Source organism: Alligator mississippiensis, chromosome 5 (genome assembly GCF_030867095.1).
Source record: "Alligator mississippiensis isolate rAllMis1 chromosome 5, rAllMis1, whole genome shotgun sequence".
Lineage (NCBI taxonomy): Eukaryota > Metazoa > Chordata > Crocodylia > Alligatoridae > Alligator > Alligator mississippiensis.
Window position 1 is genome coordinate 220,479,975 of NC_081828.1, and position 14,882 is coordinate 220,494,856.

A 14,882-nucleotide genomic window follows, 5' to 3' on the forward strand; every position below is an offset into this window, starting at 1 on the left:
GGCTAAGGCAGCAACTGAAGTTAAACTAGCAACACAAATCACGGACAATAAGAAGTCCTTCTTTAGGTATGTGGGGAACAGGAGGAAAACAAATGGGAGTGTGGGGCCACTGCTTAACAACTCAGGACATCTGGTTACCAGCACTCAGGAGAAAACTCAGCTTGATTGACTACCTCACTTGGGTATTTCACCAGACTAAGGGACAAATCATACTAGAAGAGGTTGAGAATGGACATGGTGGGAGTGACCACCTTCCTTGTGCTGATGTGGAGCTGGTGCGTGATCAGTTTAAAAAGTTAGACATTTATAAATCAGCAGGACCAAATGAATTTCATTTGAGAGTGCTGCAGGAGCTGGCTGAAGTCATCATGGGACCTCTGGTGAAACTCTTCTAAAGCTTGTGGTGCTCAGGGGAAGTTCCTAAAGACTAGAAGAGGGCCAATGTTGTGCCCATCTTCAAGAAGGGGAGGAGAAAGGGCATTGGCAACTGTAGGCCAATTAGCTTAACTTTTATCCCAGGGAAACTACTAGAAAAACTAGTCAGAGTCTACGTGCGATAAGCTTGCAGAAGGTAGGGTTCTGAATGATGGCTTCCACGGCCTCATCATAGGCAGGTCTTGTCTTACCAATCTCATCTCCTCCTACAACCACGTAACTCACCACCTGGATAAGACAGAGGAGGTCGCCATTGTATACCTAGACTTCCAAAAGGCCTTTGATCTGGAATCCCATCATGTTCTCATGGGAAAACTGAAGGATTGTGGACTCAACTGTACGACAGTTAGGTGGGTAGGAAGATGGCTGAGGGGCAGGACTCGGCGAGTCCTAATGGGTGGACCCATGTCACCCTGGTAAGAAGTAGCCAGTGGTGTCCCTCAGGGGTGCGTGCTTGGTCCAGTGCTTTTCAACATCTTTATCAATTATTTGGATGTGGGGGTGAAGAACTCACTGGCCAAGTTCATGGACAATACCAAGTTATGGGGGAGCATGGTCACACTTGAAGATAGGCTGCAGGTACAGGCGGACCTAGACAGGTGGAGAGTTGGGCGGATCAGAACCAGATGAAGTTCAAACTGCTCCATCTGGGGGCAAATATCCCCAACTTACTTACAAGCTTGGTAACGCCAAACTGACTAGCACCATGACTGAAAGGGACCTAGGGGTAATAATAGACCACAGTATGAACACGTGCCATCAGTGCAATGCTCTAGCCAGCGTGCATTAATCAATGCATCCCCAGCAAAACCAAGCAGGTGATTCTTCTGCTTTACTCAGCCTTGTTGAGACTGCAGCTGGAGTACTGCGTCCAGTTCTGGGCACCACACTGCAACAAGGACGCTGTAAAGTGTGAGAGTCCAGAGAAGGGCCACACACACGATCAGAGACTTACATGGCAAGCAATACGAGGAAAGGCTCGGGGACCTGGGACTCTTCAGCATAAAGAAAAAGAAAGCTGAGAGTGGACCTGGTAGTAGCTTACCGCTACATCAGAGGCATACAACAACAGCTCGGTGAGCAACTGTTCACCAGGGCACCCTTGAAGAAAACCAGGAGTAATGGCCACAAACTCATGGAAGACTGTTTCAGGCTTAACACTAGGAAAAGCGACTTGACAATTAGGGTATCCAGAGTGTGGAATAAATTCCCTCCAGAGGTGGTCCAATCGTTTACCTTGGAAACCTTCAAGAGGAGACTGGACAGTAACCTTGCTGAGCTCACCTGACCCCACTTGTCTTTCCTGCCTAGTGCAGGCGGGCAGGACCCGATGACCTGCGAGGTCACTTCCAGCCCCTAGCAATCTATGAATCAATGAATCTATAAACCCAAAGTGCAGGGAGTGAGGGAAAGGCAGGTCCTTGTGATGGGCTAATGTCCCCTACTCAGGGGAGTTCAGAATCAGACTCCCCCAAGGTTTCTGTCCCAGCTGTCAGCCCCATCACCTCGGACCCTGCTGAGACAAGGACACATGGGTAGGTGTGCACCAATAAAGATTTTTTGAGTTGATACCGATGGCCCATTATTAGTAAGCCATGTCAGCCGATACCAATTTGACTGCCCATATGCAGCCTGGCAGCTTGGAAAACAGCATCCAGCTGTTAAGTCTGCCGGGGGGAATGGGCAGTCAGGGGGCAGATCAAGGCCCCCGTGGTGAGGGAGGGACTGGGGCTGGGGAGCTGCTACCCCAGGGGGGAAGAGTGGGGCAGGGTGCAGGACAGAGCTGTGGCTTGTCAGGGGGTGCAGATACTGCAGTGGTGCAAACCCAGGGGAGGCATGGGGGGTATGTCCCCTGGACCCATGGGTGGGGTGAGGTCTGTGGCTGTGGCTCTCTCTTCTAAAAGGAGCAGGGCTGTGCTTCCTGCCTCCATCCAGGGCATGGTCTGTTGCACGGAATGAGCCCATGGAGCTTTCTTCTGCTGACAAGTCCCATCTGGCCGGTATGTCATAGGAGTCTGAACTGGGTGTAAGGCCTTGCCATGATCCTGAACCTGGACTCTGCCGAGTCTTAGGCCTTCTGAAACTCAGGGCCCTAGAGAGGAAACAGGAAGGGGGCAATTGTGGTGCAAAACATGGGGGTTTCCTTCCTCCCACAACAGGAAAGGTTCCAAATCCCTCCCACGCCATGGAGCCATGTAATGCAGCCTGAGACCATGACGAAACACATCCTGGGGCCCAGGTCAACCTGAGCAGGAGAACCCAGGGGGAGCCCCAGCTTTTCCCTTGTCCAACAGGAATGGTTAAACAGAGCTTCTGTACATCATCTCGTTTTCCATGGGGGACTACAAATCCCATCATGTCCTGGGAAAGGGAGTTTCATAGTTGGTCGGGTCGGAAGGGACCTGAGCAGATCATCAAGTCCGACCCCCTGCCCTGGCAGGAAAGAGCACTGGGATCAAACGACCCCAGCAAGGTGTTCATCCTGCCTCCTCTTAAAGACCGCCAGGGTAGGAGCCAGCACCACTTCCCTTGGAAGTTGGTTCCAGATCCTAGCCGCCCTGACAGTAGCGCCTCCTGATGTCTAGTCTGAATCTACCCTCTCCCAGCTTGTGACAGGTATTTCTTGTCACTCCTGGCAGTGCTCGGGGGAACAGGGACTCCCCCAATGCCTGCTGGTCCCCTCTGACTAGTTTGTAAACGGCCATCAGGTCCCCCCTCAGCCTTCTCTTGTGGAGGCTGAACAGGTTCAGGTCCCGTCGCCTCTCCTCCTAGGGCCTGCCCTGCTGCCCCCGATCATGCGGGTGGCCTCCTCTGGACCCTCTCCATGTTGTCCACATCCCTCCTGAAGTGCGCTGCCCAGACCTGGACACAGTACTCCAGCTGTGGCCTGACCAGTGTCGCGTAGAGGGGGAGGATCACCTCCTGGGACCTGCTCGAGATGCATCTGTGGATGCATGACAAGGTGCGGTTGGCCTTCCTGACCGCGTCCCCACACTGTCGGCCCATGTTCATTTTGGCATCAGTAATGACTCCAGGATCCTTTTCTGCCTCTGCACTGACGAGAAGGGAGTTCCCAGCCTGCAGGTCTGCTGCTGGTTCTTCCTCCCCAGGTGCAGCACCTTGCACTTGTCAGTGTTGAATCCCATCCTGTTCTCATCCGCCCACCCCTGTAACCTGTCTAGGTCCAATTGCAGCCTATTCCTCCCTTCTAGCGTGCCCACATCCCCCCACATCTTAGTGTCGTCTGCGAATTTAACTAGGGTGCTTTTTACACCCTCATCCAAGTCACTGATGAAATGTTGAACAGTGCGGGTCTGAGGACCGAGCCCTGGGGGACCCCACTGCCCACATCCCTCCAGGTCGAATAAGACCCGACCACCACCACTCTCTGGGTGCGGCCCTCCAGCCAGTTAGTGACACATCTGACTGTGTAGGTGTCAACGCCACAGTCCCCTAGTTTTTTTAATGAGAATGGGGTGAGAGACAGTGTCGAAGGCCTTCCTAAAGTCCAGAAAGATTACGTCCATCTGCAGGGGAGACTCCCTTTCCCTGTGGCCAGGCTATTGCTAAACTTCCCACCTTTGACCTGGGAGGGTGGTCCTAAGGCACTGATCCCCACGCGAGGCGAGGGCTGACATTACTCAACCGCACTGGTCAGCCTCAGTGATGCTCAGAAAACACCTGATGTTGGTTGAGTAGAGGTAGCGAGGTCAGAAAACTTATAAATAGGGTCCCTCCATCTTGGGATAGGCAGGCATCTTCTGGTCACTGGATCAAGCTGCGCACCTCTATGATCCTCTGGACGCTGCTGTGAGTAACTTATCTGAATTGTAACCAGTAACGTAGACCTAAGTGTTCAAGACACATTCTCAAAGGGCCCGCAAGACCCTTATACTGTTTTGCTCAAGGCTGTTCTCTTTCAAAGCTCCTTTTGCTTAGTATTCCTTCCCTATGCCCCCCCTCTCCAACAATAAAGCTAACTATCATAGTAAGGCCAGCAGTAAATGTTTGAGAAGGACTGCGCAACCTTTTTGCTCCCTTTGTGCAGCTGACTAAGGGAGGCTACCTTCTATGCTCTGAATAAAGGAAGCACTGCAAGATCTCATGGTGGGTTAAGCACCCTCAAGGTCCATCTATAAGGCCTTTGTACCCTGGGGGGCACAGAGCCTGGACAAAGCCCAGACCCCAGTGGTGCCAGTGGTTCTTCCAGGTTTGCGGGTCTGCTCCAGGAAAGGGGTTGGCCAGACGTAGGCGTCCCAGGGGAGCCACTCGAAGTGGGGGTTTTTGCTTGGCTGCAGTGAGGCAGGTGGCTCAGTGCAGAAGTGCCCCCCACTGGCCCATCACACATGGTATCCCAGGGAAAACAGATATGGGCTGAAAATAAATCAAAAAAGCAAACTCAATTGTCCCGTAATGGCTGTGATTTAGGGAGGGAAGAAGGGAATAGTTGCTTGTCTCCATATCGTTGGATATTCAGGAAGGGGGAACAATACCTGCCTGGACACGGTACAGTATAATGTACTGTATTTCAGGTCAGGACCCTGCAATGGCAGCACAGGGCATGTCAGCAGTTCCCAGGCTGCCCTGGCACTCTGGGCACGGAGCATTTCAGAGAGGGGAATTGGGTGGAGGGGACAGCCACAACTCACCTGGCAGCAGCTCCTCTGACCTGGACATTTCCCCACCATCCTCAACATCACAGACCCACAGGTCCTCCGGGCCTCGCTGGATGCGGCAGATTAAGTCGGGTGTGGGACCTCGATGTCCTGTTTGGGACAGCGGTTAAAGAGCATTTGTGACTGGGTACTGGATGCAGAATAACCAACCAGGATTTGGGGAATGGATCCAATCAACTCAAGGTGTCATTGAGGAGGAAGCATTTAGGGTGAAAGGGAAAGTACTGCAGGGAGAAGTCTTGAAGAGATGATGGTCCTTGTCACACAGGTACTGGGGCAATGGTCATAGGAAACAAAGCCCCAACCACTGCCTGGTTTAGAAACGGTATCGAACTGACAGTCACCAAAGACAGGCATGGAGATACAGTGATCCGTGTTGTACTAGGGAGCAGAAAGATAAAGCTTTTACTGTTTCCAAAGTACCAAAATTAAGAGACATTGGACACACTTTTAGATAAATTATATCCATCTATTCAGTCCAACTCCAGTTAAAGGAATGGAAACGATCTTATTCTCAGTGAGGGTTTAAAGTGAGGACCTGTGGCAGTGAAAAGCATCCATGACAGGTGGTTGAAATTGAAACTGTTTCCTGGGAGACGAGATAAATCAGCATCACCAGGGCACAGGACAAGACTATTTTGTAATACCGGAAGTTGCAACTGAAACCAGCATCCCATCCAATGGGAGGAACATCCCGGGAATGGAGACGAGTCCACAGGACGGTAAATACGGCCAGGTGTAAAACAAAGTTCCTCAGAGTCATGGTAATGACAAAAAGAAGGTGAGAAGACACACGCTTCATTGCATGTGAAAGCCCATAATGTAGAAATGGTCTATGTGGTCTTTGTTGAACTACAGAAGGCATTTGAGCACTTCCCTAAGGAAATCCTCCGGGGGAAGCGGAAGGGAAAGAAAGCATCAAAAAAGTAAATGGACCTAGGAAAAGCTACGTACCTCCAGCCTGCACACAAGCAAGAACAAGCCCCTGTATTAGAGATCCTCTGGAAATGAAAAATGGTTTTCACAAGGCCCTGCACCTAGCCCAGTTCTTGTTATCACAGCGATGGGTGTCTGAGCTGCAGAGGGATTCTAGGAGAACAAGAAAACTTGAGACTGGCAGAGTGAGCCTGAGAGCACAGGTCTAAATGTAAGTACAGCAAAGCCAGAGTCTCTGGTCCGTACAGATGAAGTTGCGAGGAAGGAATGTGGACAGAAGCTTCCAGGGACCCCTTGGTACAAGTACCTGGGTTGCATCACGTGTACATCAGACACTAGAGGAAGACTTGAGGAATTGCAGGAGAGGCTAATAAGGCTTCCATTAACTTGTGCTGGGTCATAACCAAAGGAGGAGAAAAAGCATTTAGCTAGCACTGAACTGAGCATGCTAGGACGCTTAAATGTGTATGGACACGACACACGAGTGAAGGAGAAAATTTGAAATATTCCCCAAGGAAGAGCTGTTAGTGAATTGATGCACAATGAACTGAAGATGGTATGAACACCTTGAGAAGGCAAAGGGAGATCATTTTGTCAAGAAACTGCTGGAGATGGAAGCACCAGGAGTTACAAGAAAGGGGAAGACACAAGTGAAAGTGGCTGAATGAAATGAAGGCGGATCTATTAACATGATATGCGAGAGGTCTGATCGCTGATAGAGCAGTGGGGAGGAAGCAGACTGAAGCCACCAGCCACAGGTGCACCAGGATGAGACTGCTGAGAAACAGGAAGACGACAATAAACTGCAGAGTTCACATAGCTCCAGGGAGAAGCAAGAACCAGCGCTTTACCCAGGGAGACGAGGGCTTGGAAATTCCTCAGCATCTGGTCCCGGTAAAGCACCTTGTCCTCATCTTCCAGCAGCAACCACTCCTTCCGTGTGAAATACACAGCCACCTCCTCAAACACCTCCCGGAGCTGCAGTCACAAGTGTTACACCATCAGTGTCTCCTCTTCCAGCTGTTTCCAGCCCCCACCGCCCTGTCTGCTATCAGAGTATTAAAACTAACTGCAGGCTTTGTCACGACAGCTAAGGGTGCAATATTTCCCAGTCTTCAGCTGACATGAGATGCAGACGCAGCTGTGCACACAGGAGTCCATGTGTCAGCTTTAGCCTAGCTCATCACATTCACTTTGTTCAGTCCCTGGATGCAGCCTGGGCAGCAGTTCTAGGGGCAGGGAGCCCCGGCTCCATGCACTCAGATGATGCCTGCCCACGCCAGCACCCCCCTGGCCGTCTGCACTTAGGAGGGAGCTCCTGCTAATGGAGGCAACAAACACACCAAGCTGCATTACCACAGGCTTGATGCTCTTCGTGTCTCTCTGCACCCCAAATTCATTACACCACCCCTGGCTGTTCCTGCACTTTGCCCCAGCTGTACTCCCACCCCCAACTGGACCTAGCACCCTGCTCACCCCCAAGCTCTCCCTCTGCTTTGCAGGTTTGCTCTGCCGCCTCTGCAGTTGGCCCAGCTCATGTGTCGGGGAGCCCCTCTCCTCCAGGCTCCCTGGGGAAGCCCTGTGCAGCTCCAGGGTTACAGGCTCTTCTCCAGGAGGCTTCTGCTCAGCTCTCCTCAGGATCCCAGCACCTGCAGGGTGGAGAAAGCACAGGTGAGCCCTGGTGCTGCTGGCACGGGGAAAGCCCGGCTCGTCTCCTGTACTGGCCCAGGACAAAGGCAGTCAGAGGCTTCACTGTGTGGAGAGTGGGGAGAAGAAAGACTCCCAAGCCCCACAGCTCTTCCTAATGGACTTCTACGAACATGAGGATGAAGACGAGACCCAGTAATTCTGTCTCAGGTCAGGGCAGGGATCACAACACCATGTCAGTGCCTGCAGTGCCCTCGCTCCCTGGGGAAGAAGCTGAAGGGATGTTGGCACTGTGTCACATCCACATGTTGGGGGGGGTGGAGGAGACAAATGCCAGGTCGGGGTTCTCCAGGGCATGTGAAATGCTCCCAGAGTCACTGGGAGAACAACAGCCGATCCTTTGGGCCACTGACTAGTCAAGGGGGACCAGCAGGCATTGGGAGAGTCCCTGTTCCCCCGAGCAATCCCAGGAGTTACAAGAAACAACGGACACGAGCTAGCAGAAGGTAGTTTCAGGCTAAACATTAGAAAGCGCTATTTCACTGTCAGGGCAGCTAAGACCTGGAACCAACTTACAAGGGAAGTGGTGCTGGCTCCTACCCTGGGGGTCTTTAAAAGGAGGCGGGACGAACATCTGGCCGGGGTCATTTGACCCCAGTACTCTTTCCTGCCACGGCAGGGGGTCGGACTAGATGATCTGCTCAGGTCCCTTCCGACCCGACCAGCTATGAAACTATGACCCCATGAAAATGTGTGGAAGAGAGATTACTCTACTGGAGGATGGTGCCTCATGCTGATGGAAAAGGGTCTCCTCTGTTTTGGGGGAATCTGCAAGAGAGAGGCCTGGGTTAACTGTACCTGACCCAGACGGAGACCACTGGGGCATCTCACCTGCACCAGCCCCTCGTGGGGCACGGAGGGCTCATGGAGGCACGAGAAAGGGATGAGTGAACACTGACTGCTGGGACGTGAATAAGGTCACTGACTGTTATCATGGCAGCACAACAAGGCCCAAGCAAGACGAAGCCTCTCTCTGCTGGGTGCTGCACACAATCAGGGAGAAGGATCAGGTGCCCCAGCCTGGGAGACACCCCCACGGGGACCACAGCTCTGGCCCCCCAGCCACAGGGTGACAAATACTGTACCCTGTCCTGTGCAGAGGCAGACATTCGACCCACTCCCCCGCGTGCAGGACGGCCTCGCCGGCACCCAGACCCACGCCCAGGCCTCCACCCTGTACCTCACCTGACTCCTGGCGAGGCGGGGGCTCCTCCTCAGGGACACAGGGGGGCTGGTCCCAAGGCCCCAGGGTTTCCCTCTGTCCTGCCTCCTCCAGTGGCCTGTCAGCACCAAGGGCCTGTGGCTGGTCCAGCCAGGCATCACCAGGCTCCCGCCGTGGCCCCGTGGGCTGCATCTCATCTGCGCGCACGTCCATGACCTTCACCCTCGCTGTGACCTGGGGTCAAGATAAATACATCACTGGGGAGCAGGGATGTGGAAGCGACGGGGCGGGGAGGGAACATCCCCAAAACACTTAGATGTAGGGACAGCAGCATTGATGACTAGGGTGAAACAAATGCTTTCACCAGGAGATGGTCACCTTCCCCCTGGCCCAGCTGAATCCCCTCGGCCAGGGCCACAGCCTCAGCGCAGGTCTCCACGCTGCGCCCCCACTCCCAACTCTGCATCCCCGGGGGCAGGATGGCCAGGAACTGCTCCAGCACCACCAGCTCCAGCACCTGCTCCTTGCTGCGGCGCTGGGGCTCCAGCCAGCCCCGGCACAGCTCCTGCAGGCGCCGGCACACCTCCCGCGGCCCCTTGGATTTTAGGTAGAAGAGACCCTGGAAGCGCTGGCATCTCTGGGGTGGGGAGGTCATCCCCGGTGCCAGCTGTGCAGTCTCCGACCACCTCAGGGAGACCCCCGCTCCATCCCAGTCTAGATGAGACAAGGTCTGCCCAGCCTTGACCCCAGACTGTCCCTACTCAGAACAGCCTCAGGGTCGTCCTTGCTTCCTTTCTGCCCCGCATAGGCCGTGAGGAGCGGACTGGCTCCACAATCACCAAGCATAGCCCCCTCCCAGCCTCACACCTGCCCCGGCCCCCACCAGTCCCTTCTGCACAGTGCCTCCAGTGCCCCCCGGCGCTACACCCCGACCCCCCACCCACGGCACCTGCAGGGCACACAGCCCCCACCACCACCCCCATAGGCCAAGGCTTCTCCCGCACCCCGGCCATGTGTCAGGCCCAGAGCACCGCCCAGGTGGGACTTGGCTGCAATCCATAAGGATGAACCGTGGTTCGTAAGGATACGCCAGGCGGCACGACGGCACTTAGCTGAGGATTTTACATTTGGTCTTCCTCTCCCACTGCCTTTACCTATACCTTGTCCTGACATCTCTCCACCCCTTCCACCACTTTTATTTGAACAAGTGACCTGGTCTATTGCTGTCACTCCTGGAGCTCTCTCTCTCTTAATGGTTACGGTACAAGGAGCCGCACGCAGTGTTATTGGCTGGAGTTTGTGTCCTAATTCTGCCAATGTGGTAGGATGTCCATCATCCCAGATACCCAATCTGTTTGCATACATTGGCTACATAGCTGCTGCACAATCCTGTAAGTTTTCCACTGGAAACTGCGTATTGTTTAGAACTCCATTCCCTCCCCCAGCAACTACAACTCTTGCCATTATCTGCACAAGTTCCCAACAAGTAAAAAACATTTTAGGGTCCTCATCTGATCTGTGTGTTAGGGTAGCCGCTTGAGCTAGTAAATACTGGCGCCCCATAGCACTGCCCAGGTGTTTGAACAATGCCAATACAGTGGGAACCTGGGTTAACGTACTTACTCTCTATACAATACCCTGGAGATCTGAACTCGCACAAGCCGACATTACGTGCTGCCCTAAAATTGTAGCTAGTGCCCTTAAATCTGTGGCTGTCAAAGGGATGACAGTAGTGGTGGCTTGGGAACCAGTGACTGGCCCTCGTCCTGTTCATCAGGCACAGGTCCTCTAGTTTCAGTGGTGGAACAGCTTTTCATGGCAGCCGCCGCAGGCGGGTAGTTATCCCATGCGTTGACACTCTAATTGTAGTCAATAAACCTGGTTCCAAATCCGGGGTGTCCATTGGGATGTCCCCAGTGGTAACAGCAGCAACCTGCCTGCTTGCAAATCCCAATTTAAGTCTTGGATGATTCATTCTGGCCTTGCACTGAGTGTGATTTGCCGGTGCCTGTCCTTGCTTTAGTGTTAACTTCTTTACCATTCCTTGTAGGAATTGGACCCTTTGTTCTAGTTTTGTCTTTTCCTCAGCCACTGTCTTAAGATTTTTATTTTCCAGCGCAGTTTATTTAAAACATTATGAAGGGTTTGCAGCTGTGAGTGTGTGCATCCTGCTGCTATTTTTAAAGTATCCAATTCGCGTGTAATCTGTGTGAGCTGTTTCCCTCTCTGCTCGAGTCCCTCCTCACAGTTAGTCAGACAGAGGAAAAGATTTTTAGTAGCTTTTTATAAAAGCCACATAGCAGCAGCTTCCTTCTTTGTGGACTGGGGTGGTACATTATATACCTGCATATAGTTTCTGAATGTATCTCTTATGCCTGCACTGGTGTGGGCATCTGATGCTGCCTGCTCAGTCCAAGGACTATGGCCAAACCACTGCTTTAAAAGACTTGCATCCTGCAGATACGTAGGCAGCGGATCTTCAACATCTGCCTCACTCCTTATTGTTTTTCTTTTAAACATCTTAACTCAAGTTCCCAATACTGCGTCTACTTATTATAGTTACCGTTTATTATTTCTTAAAGCTAGTATCCTAGTCCGTAACATGCCAAAAGTCTGTTTTTTTAATATAACAGAGTCTCAAGGCAGAAATCCAAACCAAAGCAATGGACCCCTCTATAAGCAGCCCAGACCTCCACCTACCCACAAAGTGAGCTTCTGATTCTCCACAACCCACAGCTGGGCCTTCTATTTCTGTAACATGGCCGGTCTAACCTGAGACTACTATAGCCGGCACTTCTACCACCGGTCGGTGTGCACACTTTTAGACAGAGACAAATAAACATTCGGACGAGACTTATGACATAAGACCCACTAATAACCACAACGGAGAGCACCGAGCTGATCAACAACCGCAGCATATAACCTTGTTCACCCCCACACGCATTCTCCACCAAAACGTTACCTTGAAATACCAATTGCTAAATCAAAAAGCGAGACTTTATAAAGGGGGATACGGCAAGGTGCTGTGTTTATTGATTACGAGTCGGACACACGATTCATACAAACACACACAAATCATCATACACATCATTACACGCGGGCACACGCACACAAAACAACCACTCCACCCGCACACACACCAGACACGGTTACCAGCAACAGAGGCTCAGCACGAGCCCAGGGTGGCCAGCTCCAGGCGTATCGAGTAGACGACGAAGTTTTGAGATTGCAGCTTGGAGCGGGGTGAACAGACGCGTCCGTGCTCCCGTGAAACAGCAAGAGAAGAGACTCACCCAACCCGGCATTGTGCGGCTCGTCCTTTTATAGGGTTTACCAGTCTTTGCTCAGCATTTTGGGGGTTTTCCACGCGTAGCCTGTGTTTCAACCGTTGTTTTGCATCCATCTTCTGCTTATCTCAGCTCAAGGTCGTAAAACTGGGTCTCAGCCTTGAAGCGTCCTTGTTGCGCACACGGCAGCGCTCCTTCCCTCACCATCTCCCTTGTGCCCTCGGCTTCAAAGGGGTTCTTTGGCCGTCCGTTAATTAGCATACTGGCTGCTCATTTACACATCTGGCGCCTCGGTGCTTACACAAACAGCTACTTCTGCTCTCCCTGCTCCTCCTCAAAACTGCCGTTCACCCCTTCACCCACGCCTGCCGTACGCACAGCACACAGCGAGCGCGCGGCTACTGAGCTCACGCAAGAGTCACTGCACGAGGAGTGCAGCAGCGACCCCTTAAAGCACAGCGATGAAGTTACCGAGCTACATTAAAGCACACCGAACTAAATTCAATCCAGTTAGTTTAGCCAACTGCATGCTACGCTCCCCCTGGCCCCGCTGAACCCCCTCGGCCGGCCGGGGCGCAGGTCTGCACGCCGCGCCCCCATGCCCGCGGCAGGAGGGCCAGGAGCGGCTCCAGCACCTGCTCGTGGCTGCGCGCTGGGGCTCCAGCCAGCCACCGCGCAGCTCCCGCCGCCCCGGGGCGTCCGGGCAGCGCAGGCGCCACGGCTCTGGGGCGGGGAGCTCGGCCCTGGCCCCGGCGCCGGCGCCGGCTGCGGGGTCTCCGACCACCGCGGGGACACCCGCGCCCCTCCCCCACCCCTCTACACCGCACCGGCTCTGCCCGGCCCCTCCGGCCCCACGCCTGCCCCGGTCCCAGCCCGCTGCCCCCGCCCGGCCCCGAGCGCCGGCCCGCACTGCCCCCCCCGGCCCCGAGCGCCGCGCGGCGGGGATCGGGACGAGGCAACCGGACCCCCCGGGGGCCACAGTCTGCCCCGCCCCCAATGCGGGGCTAAGGATGCAGGGCCCCCCGCCCCTCCCCCCGCGGGCACACCGACTCCGCCGCCCCGGCAGCCTCCTCACCCCGCCGCGGCGGCTCCTGGGAGCGCAGCGCAACCCCAACTGCCCGGCCCCGCCCCCTGTCGCGTCACGCCCGTGACGTTGCAAGATGTCAGAGGCGCCCTGGGGGCGGAGCCGGCGGGCGGGTGAGCAGAGGGCGGTGTCCCGCCTGCGGCGCCTCCCGCCGGCTCCAGCGCCCCCGGGGGCAGGGACAGGCACAGGGACAGGGACAGGGACAGGGACAGGCCCCTCGGGGCGGGCTGTGCTGTGCTGTGCTGTGCTGGGGGGTCCCGGGCGCTCCGAGGACGAGACCAGTCCATCGCGGGGGAGCAGGGACGTGGGAGCGACGGGGGGAGGCAGCATCCCACACACACACGGACGTGGGGACGGCAGCGTCCATGACCGCGGTGAAACCTCCTCTTCCCGCCCCGCTTGAAACCCGCTCACGGCTCCGCCCCGCCCCGCCCCGCACGTCATGGGACGTCACAGGCGTGACGCGCAGGGGGCGGGGCCGGGCACCTGGTGTTGCGCTCAGCTCCCAGAAGCCCCCGCGGAGGAGGAGGAGGTGGAGGTGGAGGCTGCCGGGCCGGCGGAGACGGTGCGCGGGGTCTGCCCGCCCGCCCGCGGGGTGAGGGGCTGGGGGGCATGGAGAGGCCGTGTGGGGGGGTTGTGGCGCCAGCGCTTGCGGGGCCGTGGCCCCCCGGAGCCGCGGGGCGGGAGAGGCTCGTAGCTGCGGGGGCGGTGGGGGCGCGGGGCTGTGGCGGGGTGGCAGCAGCAGTGGGGGCGGTCAGGCGGCGCAGCCCCGGGCGGGGCGGGACGGAGCAGTGTTGCAGCGCGGCGTCCGTGTCCCCGGCGCTGCCGTGACGGTGCGTGCCCCCAGGTCGCGGCGCGGCGCGGCGGTGGCGGTGGCGGACGTGCGCGCAGAGGAGATGCCGCCGCCGGGGGCGCGGCGGGAGCAGCCCCAGGCGCGCGGTGCGGACAGGCCGCTGGAGGAGGCCGGGCGGAGGGAGACGCGGGGGCCTGGGGACGCCGAGGAGGAGCCCCCGCCCCCGCCCCGCCAGGACTCAGGTGAGGCGCAGGGCGGCGGCGAGGCCGTCCTGCGCGCGGGGAGCGGTCGGACGTCTGCCCGTGTGCGGGACAGGGTGCGGTATTTGTCGCCCTGCCGGGGGGGGGACAGTTTCTGTTCTGCGCTCGGATAGGCACCAGTCTTACCAGTACTGGGACCCGCTCAGTGGCCAGCCAGGTTGGTCAGGAGCAGGTGCTGGGCAGACAGACCGGTGCTGCAGGGTGGCACGCAGAACGAGACCCAGAATCGATAGGTCTCGTCCCATCTTTCATAGCCTTGCCAGGCCCCCCAGGCCCCGGGCTCTTGCCGGGCGATCGCTGTGTTGTTCGGTGAAGGCGATTGCCGTCGTTGTCTCGCGGTTCGGGGGCGGACGGACTCTCCTCGCTCGGTCTCGTGTCTGTCTGCTCTCTTCAGCCGGTCGCCAGCTGATGTTTTCCTTTTCCACAAACGCGCTCTCCCCCGTACAGCCTGCAGACGAGCGAAGGGTCGAGCACTTGTGTCAAGCTACAGAGCAATACAAAATGGACTTTCTGAAGGCCGTGCAAAACGCAAGAAAATACAC

General features: G+C 55.9%; 3 protein-coding genes across 5 annotated transcripts in view; 1 reads left to right on the plus strand and 2 right to left on the minus strand.

The window, feature by feature from the left end:
- The window catches only part of LOC102573831 (zinc finger protein 345), a 17,473-nt gene extending 3,856 nt beyond the window's left edge, over window positions 1-13,617 (minus strand). Inside the window, exons 1-5 of one of the 3 annotated variants that reach the window (XM_019498998.2) lie at window positions 13,279-13,617; window positions 8,940-9,150; window positions 7,524-7,696; window positions 6,899-7,025; window positions 5,085-5,201 (exon numbers count right to left, since the gene is read on the minus strand). In XM_019498998.2, the coding sequence (XP_019354543.2) occupies window positions 5,085-5,201; window positions 6,899-7,025; window positions 7,524-7,696; window positions 8,940-9,150; window positions 13,279-13,617 (967 nt within the window). Of the gene's footprint in view, window positions 1-5,084; window positions 5,202-6,898; window positions 7,026-7,523; window positions 7,697-8,939; window positions 9,151-12,069; window positions 12,988-13,278 lie in introns of those variants that run through there. The other 2 variants (XM_019499000.2, XM_019499001.2) reach the window with 2 other exon arrangements.
- Window positions 9,129-9,817, minus strand: LOC132243330 (zinc finger and SCAN domain-containing protein 26-like). Its single transcript, XM_059729322.1, has one exon. It carries the CDS (start codon window positions 9,569-9,571, stop codon window positions 9,257-9,259), a length of 315 nt encoding a protein of 104 aa, XP_059585305.1. The 5' UTR covers window positions 9,572-9,817; the 3' UTR covers window positions 9,129-9,256.
- The window catches only part of LOC109286048 (zinc finger protein 420), a 22,986-nt gene continuing 21,705 nt past the window's right edge, over window positions 13,602-14,882 (plus strand). The window contains exons 1-2 of the mRNA XM_059729318.1: window positions 13,602-13,882; window positions 14,135-14,322. Of these exons, the coding sequence (XP_059585301.1) occupies window positions 13,653-13,882; window positions 14,135-14,322 (418 nt within the window). The 5' untranslated portion in view covers window positions 13,602-13,652. The remainder of the gene's footprint in view (window positions 13,883-14,134; window positions 14,323-14,882) is intronic.

What these genes read in the sequence shown, in the direction of transcription:
- LOC132243330 (XM_059729322.1), bottom strand. Translation starts at nt 9,571, where the DNA reads ATGACCTCCCCACCCCAGAGATGCCAGCGCTTCCAGGGTCTCTTCTAC.